At 45.5% G+C, this 17676-nt stretch overlaps 1 protein-coding gene across 3 annotated transcripts in view; it reads left to right on the forward strand.

The window, feature by feature from the left end:
- Positions 1-17676, forward strand: part of LOC127490640 (uncharacterized) — a 137979-nt gene that overhangs the window by 100956 nt on the left and 19347 nt on the right. Inside the window, exon 4 of one of the 3 annotated variants that reach the window (XR_016235221.1) lies at positions 4945-5139. The exons of 1 other annotated variant lie outside the window; for it this stretch is intronic. Coding sequence is in view for 1 of the 2 variants with exons in the window: in XM_089334864.1 (XP_089190990.1) it covers positions 1689-1696 (8 nt within the window). In the remaining variant the exon portion in view is untranslated. Of the gene's footprint in view, positions 1-1688; positions 1883-4944; positions 5140-17676 lie in introns of those variants that run through there. One more of the 3 variants, XM_089334864.1, reaches the window with a different exon arrangement.

Genomic DNA, 17676 nt, shown 5'->3' on the forward strand with positions numbered 1-17676 from the left:
AAAAAAAAGAAAAGAAACCCGTCCGGTTCATTGTGTATTCAAGGTGGGCTGCCGGGAACCATTTGTTTCACAACCCAAAGCTGACAGGACAAATCCCAAACATGTGTGTGTGCGTGTTTACACGGGCGGCGATTGGCGTCTGCGGGGGCTCGGAGGTGCGCTCAAGTCCCTGATGCTTTTTGTAACATTTTCAAATGCACTGCTGTCTGCTGCATGACAGGAAATTCAGGCCTGCCTTCCTCCTGGGGGATCTTTATTCACAGACAAGTCAAAAACCCTTGACAAAAGGCAACCAAGGGAACTTGTTGACCTTTTAGCTGTCTGCCTAACATCAGTGCAAGTATTGTTCCCTGATAAAACAAGAAATTCAATTTAAGGGGAAATTTAGAAGGCATCTGAGGCATTCTCATTTTATTTTACCTCTTGGGCTGTCTTTCAAACCGGGAACAAATGTAAATAAACAAGAGCTCTGCTCTCATTCCAAGGATTCAGTAACAAATAGCTGCCCTCACAGCTGGGTGTAATGAGATGTTGTCCGTCTCCTTGCTTGTCTCTGCTTTCTGCGGATTGTTGGATTCTTCTTCTCACCCTTTCCCATGCACACACACACACACACACACACACACACACCTGGGCACCCCTACACACAATTACAGTTAAAGCTTCATTTCTTGGATAGGTCATTTCTTTTCGCCATATCATTTTCACAACATGAAAAGCTCTACTCTTTTCTAAATGCGGGGCCGAAGGATAAGTCATTTGGCAGCAGTGTGCACTCACTCTTGGGTTGAGGCATCCAGTGAGGATATTCCAGTGATGATAGAGTTGATTAATCTCTTAATTACATAGAGTCCTTTAGGTTGTAATTTTACTTTACATTATTCGATGAAAATATTGTTTTCTTCTTCTTAGGGTTTAGGAAGCATGCCTTCGTCCAACACTTATTTTAGCATGCTGGGATTATAAAGTCTAAGACAGACAAGCCTGGAGGAAGGCAGACACAGGCCGGACCAAGCCGGCCCAGTACCTGACTTGCATTTGTGACTCCGAAGGGAAACTCCTACAGCAAGGCTCACAGAGTGTTCTAGTAGGTCTCGTATTCCTGTGATTTTCCAGGGACCGCGTGTCTGAGTCCCCTGGGTGACACTCAACCCTCTTGAGTTATATAATAATTCAGTGCAGTGTCAGGGTGCTTGGGAGGAGCAGGAAGTAAGAAGTTTGGCTTACGTTGATCAAATCTTTTCTAAAGCAGGTTGCAGGTGTTTACATGGCATAGCACAAGCAAGCAAGCATAATAAAGGGAGAGACTCAGGTGTCTTGATGTCTGCAGAGTTTTCCATTACTAACAGAATATGCTACGTGTGCCTGGGCTCAAGGGGCCGATCTGTAAGAGCAAGAATTGTTGACAGTGGAGGTGGTGGGCTGTGTTATCCTCATTGCTTTACTCCGTTCCATCGTGTCTGCTAGGGTAAAATCATGGATTGCAGTTCTGGTAACAACAGCAACAAAAATCTTAAAAATGTGCAGTGTTGACCAAAGTGTCGGAGGATGAGGGATTGTTCAGCTGGAGTCATGTAAGCAGCAGCAGAGTGGATAAGCATTTAGCAGAATGGCTAACAAATGGTCTAGGATGCCTCCAGCCCGAAAGGGAGTGTCTGGGTTAAAATTTGCCTCTGTTCCAATTCCAGCTTCCTGATAATTTGTACCCTGAGAGGCAGCAGATGATAGCTCAAGCACTTGGGTCCCTGACACCATGTGGAGAACCCAGATGGAGTTCCAGGCTCCTGGCTTCGACTTAATCCAGCCTGGCTATGTGCAGGCATTTGGAAAGTGAACCAGAGATGCCCCGTATCTCCCCCGCCCCGTGACATGTGTGTCTATTTGTCTCTCTGCATTTCCAAATAATTTTTTTAATTATCAAAAAGAAAAAAAAAGGCGACAAAGCTCTCCTCTCCCTGGGTTTATGGGTTTACCTAAGAGGCCATGGTTTTACAAAGACAAAAAGTATCTTGCCACCCACCCTCCACCAGGAGAACCGAAGTTGATCACCAAAGACAGCTTTACAGCCTCATCAGCCGTGGGATGATACCAGAATTTCTGTGGACGAACATCACTCACTAAGCCTTATGCACCATTGGTTCTCCTTTCCCGGCCCCAGTAGAGACTCTAAGTCCTTTTCCTTTGTCTTGTCACTTCCTGAAACACGTAGTGTTCTCTGCTGAAGAGGCTGCTGCTGCGCGAGGTCACGGCCAGTGCCTGAGTAGCCTCTCCCTGCTGACCCTCCTGGGTAACAGACCTGCACGCAATCACGAGCTAGCCCGTTTTTCTCTAGTTAATCTGCCTTTTGCTGCTGGGCCCTGTCTCAGCTGTGGACGTGTTTGGTCCTCCCCATAAATCCCAACAAAAATTTCATCAAAAATATATTGACGATGTGCACCTGTACCCCAGTGTTCTTCATTTTCGTTACTAAATGTCTGGGTTCTAACCCAGTAAGTTGATTGGAAGACTCAGTGATCTGCTACCTGTGATTTAAAACATAACCCTGATGTATCTACTCCTTCCCTAAACACACACACACACACATACACATCTACAAGCTAGCTCACTACAGGTTCAACATTGCTGGCAGCATACAAAGTCCATGAAATAGAGTGACGCAGAGTGGCATAGACAATGAAATACATGCACTTCCTGGACTTCATATGCCAGTGTAGAGGAGACCAGGGTGCTCATTAGAACTGCAGGTCCTCCCAGTGGGAGATGTAGCCCATCATACTCCAGCGCTCTGTAGCGTCCACTCGTGGACTGAAAAGCAGAGAAAGGAATCTGGCGTGGCTGACTTCTTGCTCTCTGCTTCTGTCCCTCTCTTTCTCACGTAGAATGTATATGTGCATACGAACATGTGTGTCACTTACTAATATCTTCTCTTTGCAACATGCATATCTGAAGTTAAACTCTCCATCATACCTGACAGCTGTCATTGACCACCCTGTCAAGTGTGCCCATGCTGTCTGGCTTCAGCTATCAGCCATGATCAGGTCTGGAACTGTGTGAGGTTCACTTCCTCTGTGCAACAGAAGGTGGGGGAAATGCCTTGTTCTTCACTATATTTCTTGAACACAGCTTAGACTCTGGGTGTAGCTATAGCTCAAGAACTATTGACTGAGTAATGAGTGGACAGAGCGAACACATCAAAAGCCCTCTTAATGTTCTTTATCTCAACCAAGCAAAGAAATGGCAGCCTCACATGGGGAAGAAGCCTGCATTTGAGGGAAATTATTTTGTCTAGCCCTAATTGCTTGGACTCTTTGTGACGGCTCCCTACCTAAAGAGTAGAACAGGCAGGGCCACCGACATACACTCATTGGTTAACAATACACCTGTGCCCCTACTGTATCTGTAGCCCTGTGCTAAAATATACCAGTGGTGAGCTCTTCCTGTCTCCTTGAAATGAATCAAAGACTTAGTAGTCAAGTGAGACCCACGACAAAGCAGACTGTAGAATGCATGCTTCATTCACCCTGGGCCTTGCTCAGTACCCCAATCCTCCATAGAAGTTTTGCCACTGATCCACGAAAGTCAATTTTGTTAAATCAGTATTATGATGGTCTCCAAGTTTAAGGACAGGTCTTCCCCTCACTTTCTCCATCAAGCTTTTGAACATGTTCCAGCCTCAGACGATTACAGTATCTACATTTTAGATAAGGATTTGTAGTTTAAAAAGGGAGTCAGGTGGATAATCTCAATTAATCCTTGGAGCAGTTTCCTGAGGGAGGAGGGGTCCAGCCTCCTCAGGGCAACCTGGTCCTCCTTCTGGTCTCCGGGCTTTGATTGGAACCATCCGCTCAGATGCAGTGCAGCTTGGCTCCCTGTGCTGCCGCAGACCTGACTGGTATCGGATTGCTGGAGAGTCTCAGTGTTGGCCAGCTTCTGGCAATGCAAGGATTTACTACTGAGGGCATTTGCAGAGGACACAAGTGTTTTATCTCCCCTTAGCACCTGTCTGACTCTGATCTCGTTTTTGAACCTGGCCAGTTGGTTCTGGCCATCCTGCTCTGAAGTGCTAAAATCGCACACACAGTAACAGCGTTCACAGCCATAGTACAAGTCCTGAGGGGTCTTCATTCTTCTAGGTGAAAAATAAGAAAGAGTGGGAATATTTACATCTCTTTTATTGAATACCTGTTTCACAAGCAGGAGCATGAGATTAAAAGAGTTTTGTGTGAAGGATCCCCCTAAGACGAAGCAAAGGGTCAGGATGCAGGAACAAGGAATTGAAAATATAGCCCTGATTCCTCCATTTTGCTGCAAATGACCAGATTTCATTTTTTACTGCTGTATGGTATTCTGTAGAGTACATATCCCATAATTTCTTTATCCAGTCTTCTGTTGATGGGCATTTAGGTTGATTCCATGTCTTAGCTATTGTGGATTGAGCTGCAATAAACACTGAGGTGCAGACAGCTCTTTTGTTTGCCAATTTAATTTCCTTTGGGCAAATTCCAAGGAGTGGGATGGCTGGGTCATGTGAACCTATATTCAGGTTTCTGAGAAATCTCCAAACTGCTTCCATAGCCTTGGCAGCTCATGACAAGAGCCTTGGATGATTACTGACGTCATAAATAAGAGTGCCAATTGTTAAATCAACAACAGGAGTCACTGTGCACTTACTCCCCATGTAGGATCTCTGTCCTTCATGGGCTGTACTATGTGAATTAACAGTAAAACTACTACTCAAACAGTACTTTATACTTTGTGTGTCTGTGTGGGTGCAGTCTGTTGAAATCTTTACTTAGTATATACTAAGTTGATATTCTGTATATAAAGATAATTGACGGCCGGTGCCGCGGCTCAATAGACTAATCCTTCGCCTTGCGGTGCCAGCACACCAGGTTCTAGTCCCAGTCGGGGCGCTGTATTCTGTCCCGGTTGCCCCTCTTCCAGGCCAGCTCTCTGCTATGGCCCAGGTGCTAGGGCCCTGCACCCCATGGGAGACCAAGAGAAGCACCTGGCTCCTGCTGTCGGATCAGCGCAGTGCACCGGCTGCAGCACGCCAGCTGTGGCGGCCATTGGAGGATGAATCAATGGCAAAGGAAGACCTTTCTGTCTCTCTCTCTCTCTCTCTCACTGTCCACTCTGTAAAATAAATAAATAAATAAAATTAATTTTAAAAAAAGATAATTGAAAATGAATCTTGATAAAGAATGGGATGGCAGAGGGAGTGGGAGATGGGATGGTTGTGGGTGGAGGTTAAGGGGGGGAAAAGCCACTATAATCCAAAAGTTGTGCTTTGGAAATTTATATTTATTAAATAAAAGTTGAAAAAAAAAGAAAAAAAATAGCCCTGTAAGTTCCACTGAGCCACCCGCAGAGCCAGATAAATGGTGGCGAAGAGACTCTTTCTTTCTTTATACCGCGGAGCCCTGGGGCTGACCCCATCCTGACTGAAGTTTCCTGTATTCTGTAGCTACCAGCTCTGGGAGCACTTCCACCACTTTTGAACTATGAGTCCCTGCCAGCTGAAGACTTTCAATACGGTGTTTTAGTTGATTAGGACAGCATCTGACTATGCCTTGGGAAGACTTGTGTCTCTCCTGTGAGACACACAGCCTGGTGCTGGGCTCCTACAACCTGTGCCTGGGGATGGTTCCTTTGGCAGTGGCCCCTGCTGTAGTCCGTGAACGCATCGCCCACCTGCAGTGATCAAGTTCAAGCATCTCCTTCAAACTCAATTCACAGACGAAAGTCTAACACCAAGAATCGCCTCTTCAGGGCAGAGCGACTGGGTAATACCCTAGAAAAGATAAAACACATGGATATTTAGCCGATACAAATGGCATCATTTCTCAGTGTTCCTCAGGGAGTACCGTGTTTTAGCACTCTAGCGTACAGATGACCAATACCAGTTGGCCAGATTCAAAAAAAGGATCAGGACCATATGAATAGCAAGTGCATTCAGTGCAGCCCAAACGCCCCTTCAGGACCATCTGTTTCCCTGATTTTGCATTTTTGAAACTCTGTTTTGTAGAGATGGTGTAGAAAAGAAATAACAGCCCAGTTATCTTTTCATATTTGATCAGCTATTCTGCATTTCCCCAATTGGCTTTAGACTTTTTGTTTAGTGAAGGAGCCAGGTTGTCTTCCTGACCCCTGTAGGGCTGTCATGCACATGCGACCCTGTCTGCATTCTCCAGTGAGATTAGCCTGCTGCCCCGTCCTGCCTGGAGACATGGGCTCGTCCACTCGGGTAACGCCTGACGTGTATTTACCTTGAAGCTAAATGAAGTTCAAGCTTTTGCACCTCAAGGTCGCTTGAGATTTTCCTTGTAAGCTGAAAGATTTTGCTTAAAGAAGGCTCTCATAAGCGAGTGAACTTCATCTTCCGCAGAACCGTGGCAGGAGCCGTCTTAGGATAAGAGGTGGATACTCCCAGCTGCTCTCAGAGCCTGGGATCTACGCTCACCTTACACAGTTACTTAGGTGGAGGCCGAAAGGAACTCTGGGCTTTTCTCAGCATGCCTCCCCCATCTAGGATTCTACAGCTTAAGGAGCCACCAGACGCTGTTAGATTCTCACTATCTTCTAATTTGCTAGCATCACACACAAGATGATTCCTAGACCGGCTGCCGAGACTGCGTGATTTTAAAGAACTGACTCGGAGGGGGAGTGTGTAACTTTCTCTCCTTCAGCGGTGAGGTGCAGGGTAGCCTGGTTGTTTCCTCGGCTTCGGCTTGGGTTGGGGTTGCTTTTTCAGACATAGCTAATTATGAACCGCAGTGTATTGGAAAACAGCCAAATCAATAGCCAGTTCTAAAAACCTGGTGCCCATCCACCTTCAGATCCATAAAATAGGCAAACGATACTCTGATTTTCAAAGAAGAGGCGCTCTCTCTTCATTAAAAGGCTAGGAAAACCTTGGAAGCCTTGGGCTTGCTTTGCAGACCGCTTGTGTGAAACCTACCGCTGGCCCAGCTGCCGTCTGGGCTCCGGCGTGAGCCGCTCCGCAGTCGGTGCCAGGTGGCAGCGCCTTCCTCCCCGCATCTGCCTCCTGTCTGCCGTGCGGGAATACAGCCGCATGTCCCTGGGACGCTCCCGCAGGGGACGCGCAAGAAATCTGTCTGCAGAGCGGAGATGGCAGGCGCACCAGGAAATCTGAATTAGTGCCGCCATCAGCACACAGCTCTCCGCCTCGTCCTGAACCTTTGACATTGAGGCAGTGTGCTCAGCTGTAGTTACAATATTTGTGATTTGCCTTGGGTTGCAGAAATAGAGAGATTCCTAGTTAATTGTTTGTAGCTTTGTCGGAAGGAGAAAAATCTTTGTGGACTTCGAAAAGGAAATTAGTAAAGTAATACTCAACCAGTAGGTTGTTTTATAACTTGTGCAATTCCTGAGTTATTATTTAATCTTGGAGAGCACCATCAGTTATTCTCATTGGCCTGAGCCTAAAACCTACAGAAAGTGAACGGTGCGGCCAGGGTCTTTGCTGCTCGGCAGGCAAGTTGACCATCTGTGGTTCAAGGCTAAGCAGGGCTGCCAAGAAAGAAGACTGGGAAAGGGAGGGGGATCGTGGAAAGTAGCTGGAAACCTGGGCCTGCATTCTTGTGCTCCGGCGTGGTCACTGCAACTGTGCTGATGAAAGAACTTTTAGGGACCCAAGTCACCAGCGCCAGGACAGCTCTGGCCGGCAGCGGCGGGTGCGGTTGGTGGCTGCACAGTTTGCCATTTGCAAGAAACCATTTTCACCTTCGAAAGCTGCTCGGAAGGCTTTATGATTAAGCAATGGGAAGCTGAGTTTTTCCCTTCTAGACCATGAGGAAGACATCAGAGAGATCCTTGGCCGGTGTACATCAAAACATTGTGTGATGTTGAGGAAGACATTTTCATTCACTTTAGAAATGATTTCTGATGCACCACCTGGTTTCTGCTATACGAGTAAGGACTTAGAAAGCGAATGAAACAGATTTCTACCTGCAGAAGTGTGGCTTGGCGATCAGCTTCTCTCCACTCACGACACGTGGCCATTGGAGAAAAGCGTGCAAAGGCAGCTCTGTGGGAGAATGATTCTGCCACCATGTCCTAAAGTCCTCTCTCCACCCCTTGGTCAGCATCAGCTCTCCAAGAAGAGTATTACTGAATCTTTTTTAAAAAATAATTTACAGTTTATTTAACCAGAGACCCTTTTCTACATGGTAAAGAAGAATTTTTTTTAATATTTGTAAGTTTATTTTTTTATTTTATAATGTCTTAAACATTTTGTCACAGTCATGGCAAATGTCGACATTTCGTACATATACACATTTACTACTTTTTCTTTTTTTTTTTTTTTTTTTTTTTTGACAGGCAGAGTGGACAGTGAGAGAGAGAGACAGAGAGAAAGGTCTTCCTTTGCCGTTGGTTCACCCTCCAATGGCCGCCGCGGCCGGCGCGCTGCGGCCGGCGCACCGCGCTGATCCGATGGCAGGAGCCAGGAGCCAGGTGCTTCTCCTGGTCTCCCATGGGGTGCAGGGCCCAAGCACCTGGGCCATCCTCCACTGCACTCCCTGGCCACAGCAGAGGGCTGGCCTGGAAGAGGGGCAACCGGGACAGAATCCGGCGCCCCGACCGGGACTAGAACCCGGTGTGCCGGCGCCGCTAGGCGGAGGATTAGCCTAGTGAGCCGCGGCGCCGGCCTACTACTTTTTCTTGAACACACAGCTGTTGATACACAGAGTGAGGGATCCATGACAGTGATCATAACTTGGGGAAAGAAGACTGTATTGTCGGCTTACATGGTGTGAGTCAGTGAAGTAATATTTATAACTAAATATCCCATGATATGACATGCACATGATTTTTGTACTATATATATATTTTAAAGATTTTATTATTTATTTGAAAGAGTTACACAGAGAGAGGAGAGGCAGAGAGAGAGAGAGGGAGAGAGAAAGGGAGAGAGAAAGGGGGGGGGAGAGGGAAAGAGAGAGAGAGGTCTTCCATCCGTTGGTTCACTCCCCAATTGGCCACAATGGCCGGAGCTGCGCTGATGCGAAGCCAGAATCCAGGAGCCAAGAGCTTCTTCCAGGTCTCCCACGCAGGTGCAGGGGCCCAAGGACTTGGGCCATCTTCTGCTGCTTTCCCAGGCCATAGCAGAGAGCTAGATCAGAAGTGGAGCAGCCAGGATTTGAACTGGCGCCCATATGAGATGCCAGCGCTTCAGGCCAGGGTGTTAACCTACTGCACCACAGCGCCGGCCCCTCTCTCTATATATATTGATCTCCACAAGTCAGAGGAAGCATGCCATAAGTGCAGGATGGTGTAAAATAATTCATTACACTTTCCAAATCGTGCTGTGTTTTGGTATTCAGAGCTCTGTTACACGATGAGCCTTCACCACACACGGACATTTAACTGCTGGAGAGATCTTACTCCCCAGGTTGGGACTGAGGGAGGCAAGCGATGGGATGCCTGCAGAGTAGCACGTACTGGACAGACACCCTCAGCATCATGCAGACACCTTTGGATGTACTTAGTCAGCCTCCGACTGAGTGCACTCAGATGAGAGCCCTAATGCTTCCCTCGCCTCACCTCGTCCCAGGTCCACTGTTCCCAGGCCCAAGGGGGGAACAGCCGATGTGCTGGATTCACATTCAAAAAGCTTGTACTTCGTCCAGTCTCAGGACTCCACATGCCCATGCTTCCTAACTCCAGGCAACTCAAGGGTCGTGAAAATTGAGGGCTCTCTCTTCTCAAATTCCAATTCCAGATCAAGAATTCTAACAATAACCTGTAGTTTCGATTGACACAAAACTCATACCATTTTACTAACACAAATTAATTTTTGCATGAAAAATATGATGGAATATCAAAAACTAATGAGAAACAACGGAATTAAAATATCTATTTAGGGGCAGGCATTTGGCAGAGCTGTTAAGGTGTCACTTGAGATGTTCACAGCCCATATGGGATTGCCTTGTGCAATTCCTATCTCTGCTTCTGATTCCAACTTCCTGCCAGTATACACCGTGGGAGCAACAGGTGATGGTCAAGTAAGTGGGTCCCTCAAGTACTAGGTTCCACTGACTTAGCTCTTGGTTCCTAGTTCAGCCCCAGCTGTCGCAGGCATTTGGAAAGAAAACCAGCAGGTGGAAGATCTCTCTTTCTCTCTGTCTGCCTTTAAAATAAATATGATTTTGAAAAGTATGTACTGGTCTTCAAAAACATTATATTTTGGTGCAAAAAATTTGAAATCTACATATAATTTTTCATAATACATATTTCCATGAACTTTTTGGAGAACACTTATATGCATGAGTTTCAAAGATTTCTCACCAAAAATAAACTTCTGTTTTAATTCCATTTTCCAGTAACATTTTAAAAAATATTTATTTGAAAGTCGGAGTTACACAGAGAGAGAGAGAAAGAGAGAGAGAGGTCTCCCATCCACTGGTTCACTCCCCAGTTGGCCACATGGCCAGAGCTGCGCTGATCCAAAGCCAGGAGCCAGGACATTCTTCCAGGTTTCCCATGCGAGTACAGGAGCACAAGGACTTGGGCCATCTTCTACTGCTATCCCAGGCCACAGAAGAGCTGAATCAGAAGTGGAGCAGCAGGGAAAGAGAGAGAAAACATGAGAGCTCCTATCATCTGGTTCACTCCCAGGTACCCACAACATCAGGCCCGAGCCAGGATCAGAGTAGATGTCAGAGGCTGGAACTCAATCCTGATCTCCCACATGGTGGCAGGAATCCTAGTACATGAGGCACCACCGCTGCCTCCCAGGGTCTGCATTGCAGGAGCTGGAGTCCGGAACCAGAGCCAGAGATGGAATCCCTCCAACATGTGCTCCAACGTGCAGCACAGCCATCTTGGCCACCAAGCTACATGCCCTCTCCAGAAATTTCTCAGTGAACACTGGATCTGACTATGTACACCACAAATCTATTCATGTTGTGTACATGGAGAATTTTGTGCCCAAAATCACATTTTGTAAGCATGATTTAGAGGATTTCAGAGTACTTTAGGCTTTATTCAATTTCCCTCTGTACCCTGCCTGTGCAAATTAACCTCCAGTTTTGATTACTCTAATAATTAAGTTGTGTGATTAAGTTTAGACGCCCAAACTCAGACGAAACAGTGTGTGCAACGACTGAAAGCCATGTAGGTACAGAAATGCAGAGTCTGTTGGAGATTCTTAAAGAATCATTGGAAATGGGGAGAAGCCAGTGAGTGGGAAACAGGAAGATGCAGCAATTCTCAAAAGACCAGAATATATTCCAGAAACTGAGATCCATAAAGTTAATCTGATACTACTATCTAGCAACAACAATTTAAGGATATTTAAATAATTTGGAAACATTGAGGAAATAATTCCTCATTTCATGGTCATACTAAGAAAAATTTTATAAGAAAGAGGACTAATTTAATTCAATTGTTTTTAATAAAAAGCCAAAGAATTCAAGGGTCTTCATTTTGTAATATTCTAATAGAAAAACTGGAGAATCACTTTAATTTATGAACAGCATAAAATCTAAGGGAGCCTCTCGAATAGGCCTTCACTACCTGTGCTTAGTCCCATGGTGTCCAACGTTTGTTGGTTACATCTTTGGTGAAATCTACAGAATAATTACATCTTGCTTGTTGATCATCAAAAGGTAGACAGGAGAGCAAATATGGATGACCAATATTAACAACAATAGCAACAAGAAAACCCCTCAGTAAACCTGAAGGGCAAAGCTAAGAAACTGCACTTAATAAGAATAAATATAAGCTCTTCCGTAAGGTGCAAAATTTAACTTTCCATGCACAGCATGGGACAGATCTGTCCTGAAAACACATCTTGGGGAAAGAACTGGACCTTCCACTGCTCAAAGTGTAACAGGAGCCAGTCGGGTGATGTCACTGCCAAAGAGCACCTGCAATCTTTGGTTCCATTTCCAGTCCCCAGAAGAAAGTGAAATTATCTTTCCACTAAGCCGCGTCCTAGAGGACCATGGAGCAGTGTGTTGACTTCAGGGGCACCTGTCTCAAATCCAGTCCTTCTCCAACATGACAATCTTTCAAATATTTGAAGACAGCTTCCAAGCTGCCTTTTCCAAGCTGAGCATCCTTCTATGTCACCAGGACGATTCCTTGTAAATGACATTGCCCTCTCTACATTTGTCATCAGCTCTGGATGACAGTGTCACACAGGATTGGACAGCATGTTCCAGACGCAGAATGACTGGCAGAGAAGAGTGTAGGATCCCCACCTGCCTTGTGTAGATTACTCTTACGGGAGTCAGTCTAACATCACGGGGGAGCTGCGTCCTGAGGGCACGTACCTCGCTCTAATTCTCCTGGACATTTCAGCAAAAACAGATTATAACATACACAGCTCACTTGGCAAACACATGCCCCAGAATAAACATGAAATGAGCATGAAATGAGAAATGCTAATCGGGGCCTTCGTGGGTCATGAATTCAGCACTGCTTAGAGTGAGTGCCAAGTGTGACTCGAAGTGTTAATACGTACCTTGTTTGGTTCAGCTCATCTCTGAATACTAAATTTATGTGAAATTTTAGATTTTCAAGACAGCTTTGACTTGATGAGAATGTGGTATTTTTGTGACTTTTGATAACCACATGAGATGTGACTTTTATACTTTTTTCGACAGGGGCCTTGCATTGTTGAATTTATAGCCAGTTTTTAATAACATTTATTTATTAAAATGCATGTTTTTTAAAATTTTTTTTATTTATTTGCAAGTCAGTTACACATAGAGAGAGGGAGAGGTAAAGGGAGTGTCAGAGGGAGAGAGAGAGAGAGAGAGAGAAGTCTTCTATTCGCTAGTTCACTCCCCAATTGGCTGCAACACCCAGAGCTTACTGATCAGTAGCCAGGAGCGTCTTCCAGGTCTCCCACATGGGAGCAGGGGTCCAAGAACTTGGTCCATCCTCCACTGCTCTCCCAGGCCATAGCAAAGAGATAGATCAGGAGTGGAGTAGCCGGGACTCGAACTGGCACTGCAGGCAGCAGCTTCACCCGCTACGCCACAGCGCTGGCCCCGTTAAAATGCATGTTAAATCAGTTCTGCTCCAGCTTATGTTCTTGAAGTTGGTTTTAATTTCTGTGTGAGCCTAAGAATACAATTTTATATTTATTCCTATTACATTTATTTATTCCTATTATATCTGATTTGGGAGGTCAAATTGCCACCATACTCAACTTATGTCATCTAGTTTCCATGATAAGCTCTCTTTCTCCTTCTCTGACTTTCAAATAAATAAAAATAAGTAAGTTAAAAAATTTAAATAATAGCAATAACAATGCACAGCTATAAACCAACTTGAACGGCCTAAATCTAAAGCCCTGACAGCACCAGATGCTGCTGGCAAGGATTTGGAACAAAAGGAACTCTGATTCATTGCTGGTGGGATGGAAAGCTGTGTGACTACTTTGGAAGAGTCTGGTAGTTTCTCATAAAACTAAACATCCTGCTACTATGTGGGCCGTCAGTTGTACTCATTCATATTTACCCAAAGGAAATGAAAGTTATATCCACACAAAAACCTGCACATGGGTATTTACTGCAACTTTAGTCATAATTCCCAAAACTTGGAAACACCCAAGGTGTCTGTCTGAAGGTAAACGAATTGTGATATACCCTGGCTATAGAATATTATTCAGCATTAAAAAGTAAGAGATATCAAGCCATGATAATACATGGAAGAAACTTAAAATTCATGTGACTAAAAGAATGAATGAAGCTGGCATTGTGGCACAGTGGGTTAAGCGCTGCGTGCAATGCCAGCATGCCGTATGAGTACCGGTTCAAGTTCTGGCTGCTCCACTTCCAATCCAGCTGCCTGCTAGTGTACCTGGGAAAGCAGCAAAATGTGACTTAACTGGTTGGGCCTCTGTTTTCCATGTGGGAGACCCAGGTGGAGATCTGAGTTTCCAGCCTTGGCCTGGAACAGCCCTAGCAATTTCGGCCTTCCGGGGAGTGCACCAGCAGATGGAAAATCTCTCTGTCTCTCCCTCTGTCTCTGTGTAACTCTATCATTCAAACAAATAAATGAATCTTCAAGATTAAATGCCTGTTTATAATTCCAATGATAGAATGTTCTAAGGAAGGCAAAACTGTGAGGACCGCACAGGGACGAGTGCTTTCCAGGGACAGGTGGCAGGGAAGGATGAAAAGGCAGAGCACAGAGGTGTTTTAGGGCAGTCAAACTTTTCTGTGCGATGCTGTAATGATAGATACGCATTACACATGTGTCCACACCACAGAACAGACAGCACCAGGAGCGAATGGGAATGCTGTGTCACTCTGGGTTCATCATTTGTAACATACGCCCTTCCCTGTGCAGAGTGGGCAATTTGTGATGATGCTACCTAGGGGTGGGGGGAACTCTACCTAATTCATGTTACTGAGCCTCAAACTGCTCTAACAACAGTGCGTTGTTTGTATTTATTTATTGGATTTATTTTGATGGCAGAGGCAGGATAAGAGACAGAGACAGACAGCAATCTCCTGTTGGCTGATTCACTCCCCAAATGGCCACAAAAGCTGGAGCTAGGCCAGATCAAACCTAGGAGCCAGGAATTCAATCCAGGTCTCCCACATGGGTAGCAGGGACCCAACCACCTGAGCTATCACCTGCCGTCTGGCCCCCGGGATGCATATTACCAGGAAGTTGGAATCCACAACAGAACTAGGACTCAAACCCGGGCACTCTGATAGGGGATACAGGTGTCCCAAGTGGTATCTTACCACCGTGCCAGATCTCCAGCCCAAAGTGTGTTTTTCAGAAGTCAGTGGGGTCTGAAAAGCCTCGGAGGCCAGGTGGCAGGCATGGTGTCGCACAAACGTCATTGCTGCTCACGCAATCCGCACTTCAAGTGAGTTACACATGCAGTAGAGACTTCGCATCTCAACTTGGTCTTCAGAAAGACTGCACCGAGATCCAAAGTGAAACAAAAGATTGTAGCTGTGGCTCAGCAAGCAATCAGCAGTGAAGTGTACATTTGCTGTTAGTGCACCAAATAATTGCCATTGGAGTAATAACCGTGAATCTTATCTTTTTGAGAATACAGAACCTAGGAAAGAATGGTCACAATTTCATGAAGTTGTGCCGCATTTTATTCCTAAGATTAGCACAAAAGGACTGTCACGGGGAGCACTCTTGGCACAGAGGGTTAAGCCGCCACATGGGACCCTCACACCCCCTATCAGAGTGCCTGGTTCTAGTTCTGGCTACTCTGCCAGATATAGCTTCCTGCTTATGTGTGCCCTGGAAGGTAGCTTATGATGGCCCAAGCGCTTGGACCCCTGCTACCTACACGGGAGACCTGGATGGAGTTTCCAACTCCTGATTTTGGCCTGGCCCAGCCTTGAAATGCTATGGGCATTTGAGGATTGAACCAGAGAAGGGAAGATCTATCTCTCTCTTGCCCCCTTTCATCTAAATAAATAAATCTTAAAAAAAAAAAAAAAAAAAGAACTACCACATGGCAAGTAATGTATGTAAAACAATTTACAACCTCCTGAGAGTAGATCACAGAACCTATGTGCAGTGGGAAAAGCTGGTCGTGGCAGTGTCGTGTGACTCAAATGATGTGAATACAAAACCAAGTCCAGCGGAACAGGAAACGCAAAGGTGCTACAGAGACCCAGGAGCAGACCCATGTCTGTATGTGCAGGACCCACGCGTTCTAGGTGACTGGAAAGTAGCAAAATAGTTTAACCGCATTTCTTCTTAGTGATGGATAAAATAATACTGAATCCGACAGTCAGTACATACAAGTTGTGTCCTTGAGTCCGAGGAATGTCTTACACACTTAATCCACGCGTTCACCGAAGATAAAACTCCCCCAGTCCTTTAGAATGGCTGACAAGTGGACCGGGTAGTGAAGGATTCCCTTTGACAGATGAAAGGTGAAGGTAAAACCGGACACAGGAGATGTCTACAAAGGACAACCACACTCAGAAACACTGAAGGCAAACACAGCCAGCAGAGATGGGCTCTTTATAGACCAAGAAGAGGATGCAAACGATGTGCAGGACCCAATGGGCAGAGCCAGCGAAACTTCTCTTAAACATTTCACTTCAGTGAGACTTGTGCCTGTGAGTTTGCACACTTTGAAATACTTGAACAGCTCAAAGAGCCTACAAACCTGATCTGGGGGGCATGGATTGGTTTTAAGCCAAGTTGATTATTACAGGACAATAGGCCTGGAAGCCAGGACTTCAGGAGCCTCCTAATTCTTCTGCCTACATCCACTTCTGCCTCCTACAGGCTGAACTCCATGCTTTCTCAGTGCGAGTGCGCAGACATCAAAGTGCTCAAACATCTGTAAGATTTCCTATTGCAAGACTCCTTCCCGAGGGCTGGTCTTGACCAAGTCCCCACTCACACATGGTGGCCCTCTTGGCTCCAGATACTTCTGGGCCCAGTGTTCACTGCTCTTTTTGCTTCATTGGCTAAACTCCTAGCTGCCCACTCAGCTGTCACTTTCTCAGGGTCGCGTGTCTCTTCCTCACTACAGTTAACATGGTTAAAATTGTTCGCTTATTTGTGTGCTCATTTGCTCAATGTCTCATCAGCTCCCCTTCAACACACACAATGACCCACAAGCTCTAAGGACATAGGCACCACCTTCCTCCCTACCGTGGTAGCTTCAAGTACTATTCCTGTAGGATGTGGGTGCTCAATAAATAATGAATGAATGCTAAGGAAAGACATCTCCATTTGTCTTCTTCATTTTCTATAACCACTCTTCATAAATCCTTGAAGCTGGCAGCTCTAATCAAATAAAATGTTTGATTATAGTGTTAATAAAAGGTGATGAAAGTCCTTGGAAAGATAAAGAGCGGACTGCCTATTAATGGTTTGAAATTACATAAAGAACTAATGTTGGAAAAAGGGCATCAGAGTTGAAAGATGAATGCCCACGATCCCCCTGTATAAAAATGCAATTCTTTTCATGTCCTATTTGTCACTAACTGTCTAGTTTATTTTGTTAAGCTATCCAGCAGCCAGATTAAATAGGGATATTCTTGGAAGCAAATTTCTAGTTACAGAGATTCAGTAGAAAATTTTTTCTTAGCGTTCTGCATCAGGAGGAACTATACCGGGAGGGAATTCCTCTGTGATTACAAGGATTATATTTTTATACAATTCCAAGAGTGTTTATGGAACCATGTGAATGTGAAACCATTTTGAGATCACTACTAAAAAATCGTTGATTGTGTCCCTTCATCATTGGGCAGCTGGACAGAACACAAGGGCATTAACAGGGTGTGGAGGGTTCCACTTACCATGTAAGAACAATCTAGAGGCTTTGGGAGACCCTTCAGCTGCAGAACCACTAATCCCTGGGGTCAGACACCACTGAATACAAGACCCGTTGCTTTCCGAGGTGAGAATTTAAATGAATTAGGTGCAAGTTTGGAGCCAAAGCAAAAGTTAGTGGGGAGAACTGAGTAGGCTTACTAGCAAGTATAATGGCCTTGGTGCCTTTCAAACCATGAGTCTTGCAAGTATGATCCTTGTCTAGCACTGAGGTGAGGACAGGACCCTAGGGATTCCCCCACTAACCTACAACCATTGAGGATGGGTGATGAAGTCCAAGCCGCTGGCTACAGGCAGGGGCAGAGTGAATCTCATTGGCAGAGGCTTCCCAAGGCACCAAATTGGGAACAATGAACTCCT

This window comes from Oryctolagus cuniculus, chromosome 6 (genome assembly GCF_051225735.1).
Source record: "Oryctolagus cuniculus isolate XC-2025 breed Fujian yellow rabbit chromosome 6, ASM5122573v1, whole genome shotgun sequence".
Taxonomy (NCBI): domain Eukaryota; kingdom Metazoa; phylum Chordata; class Mammalia; order Lagomorpha; family Leporidae; genus Oryctolagus; species Oryctolagus cuniculus.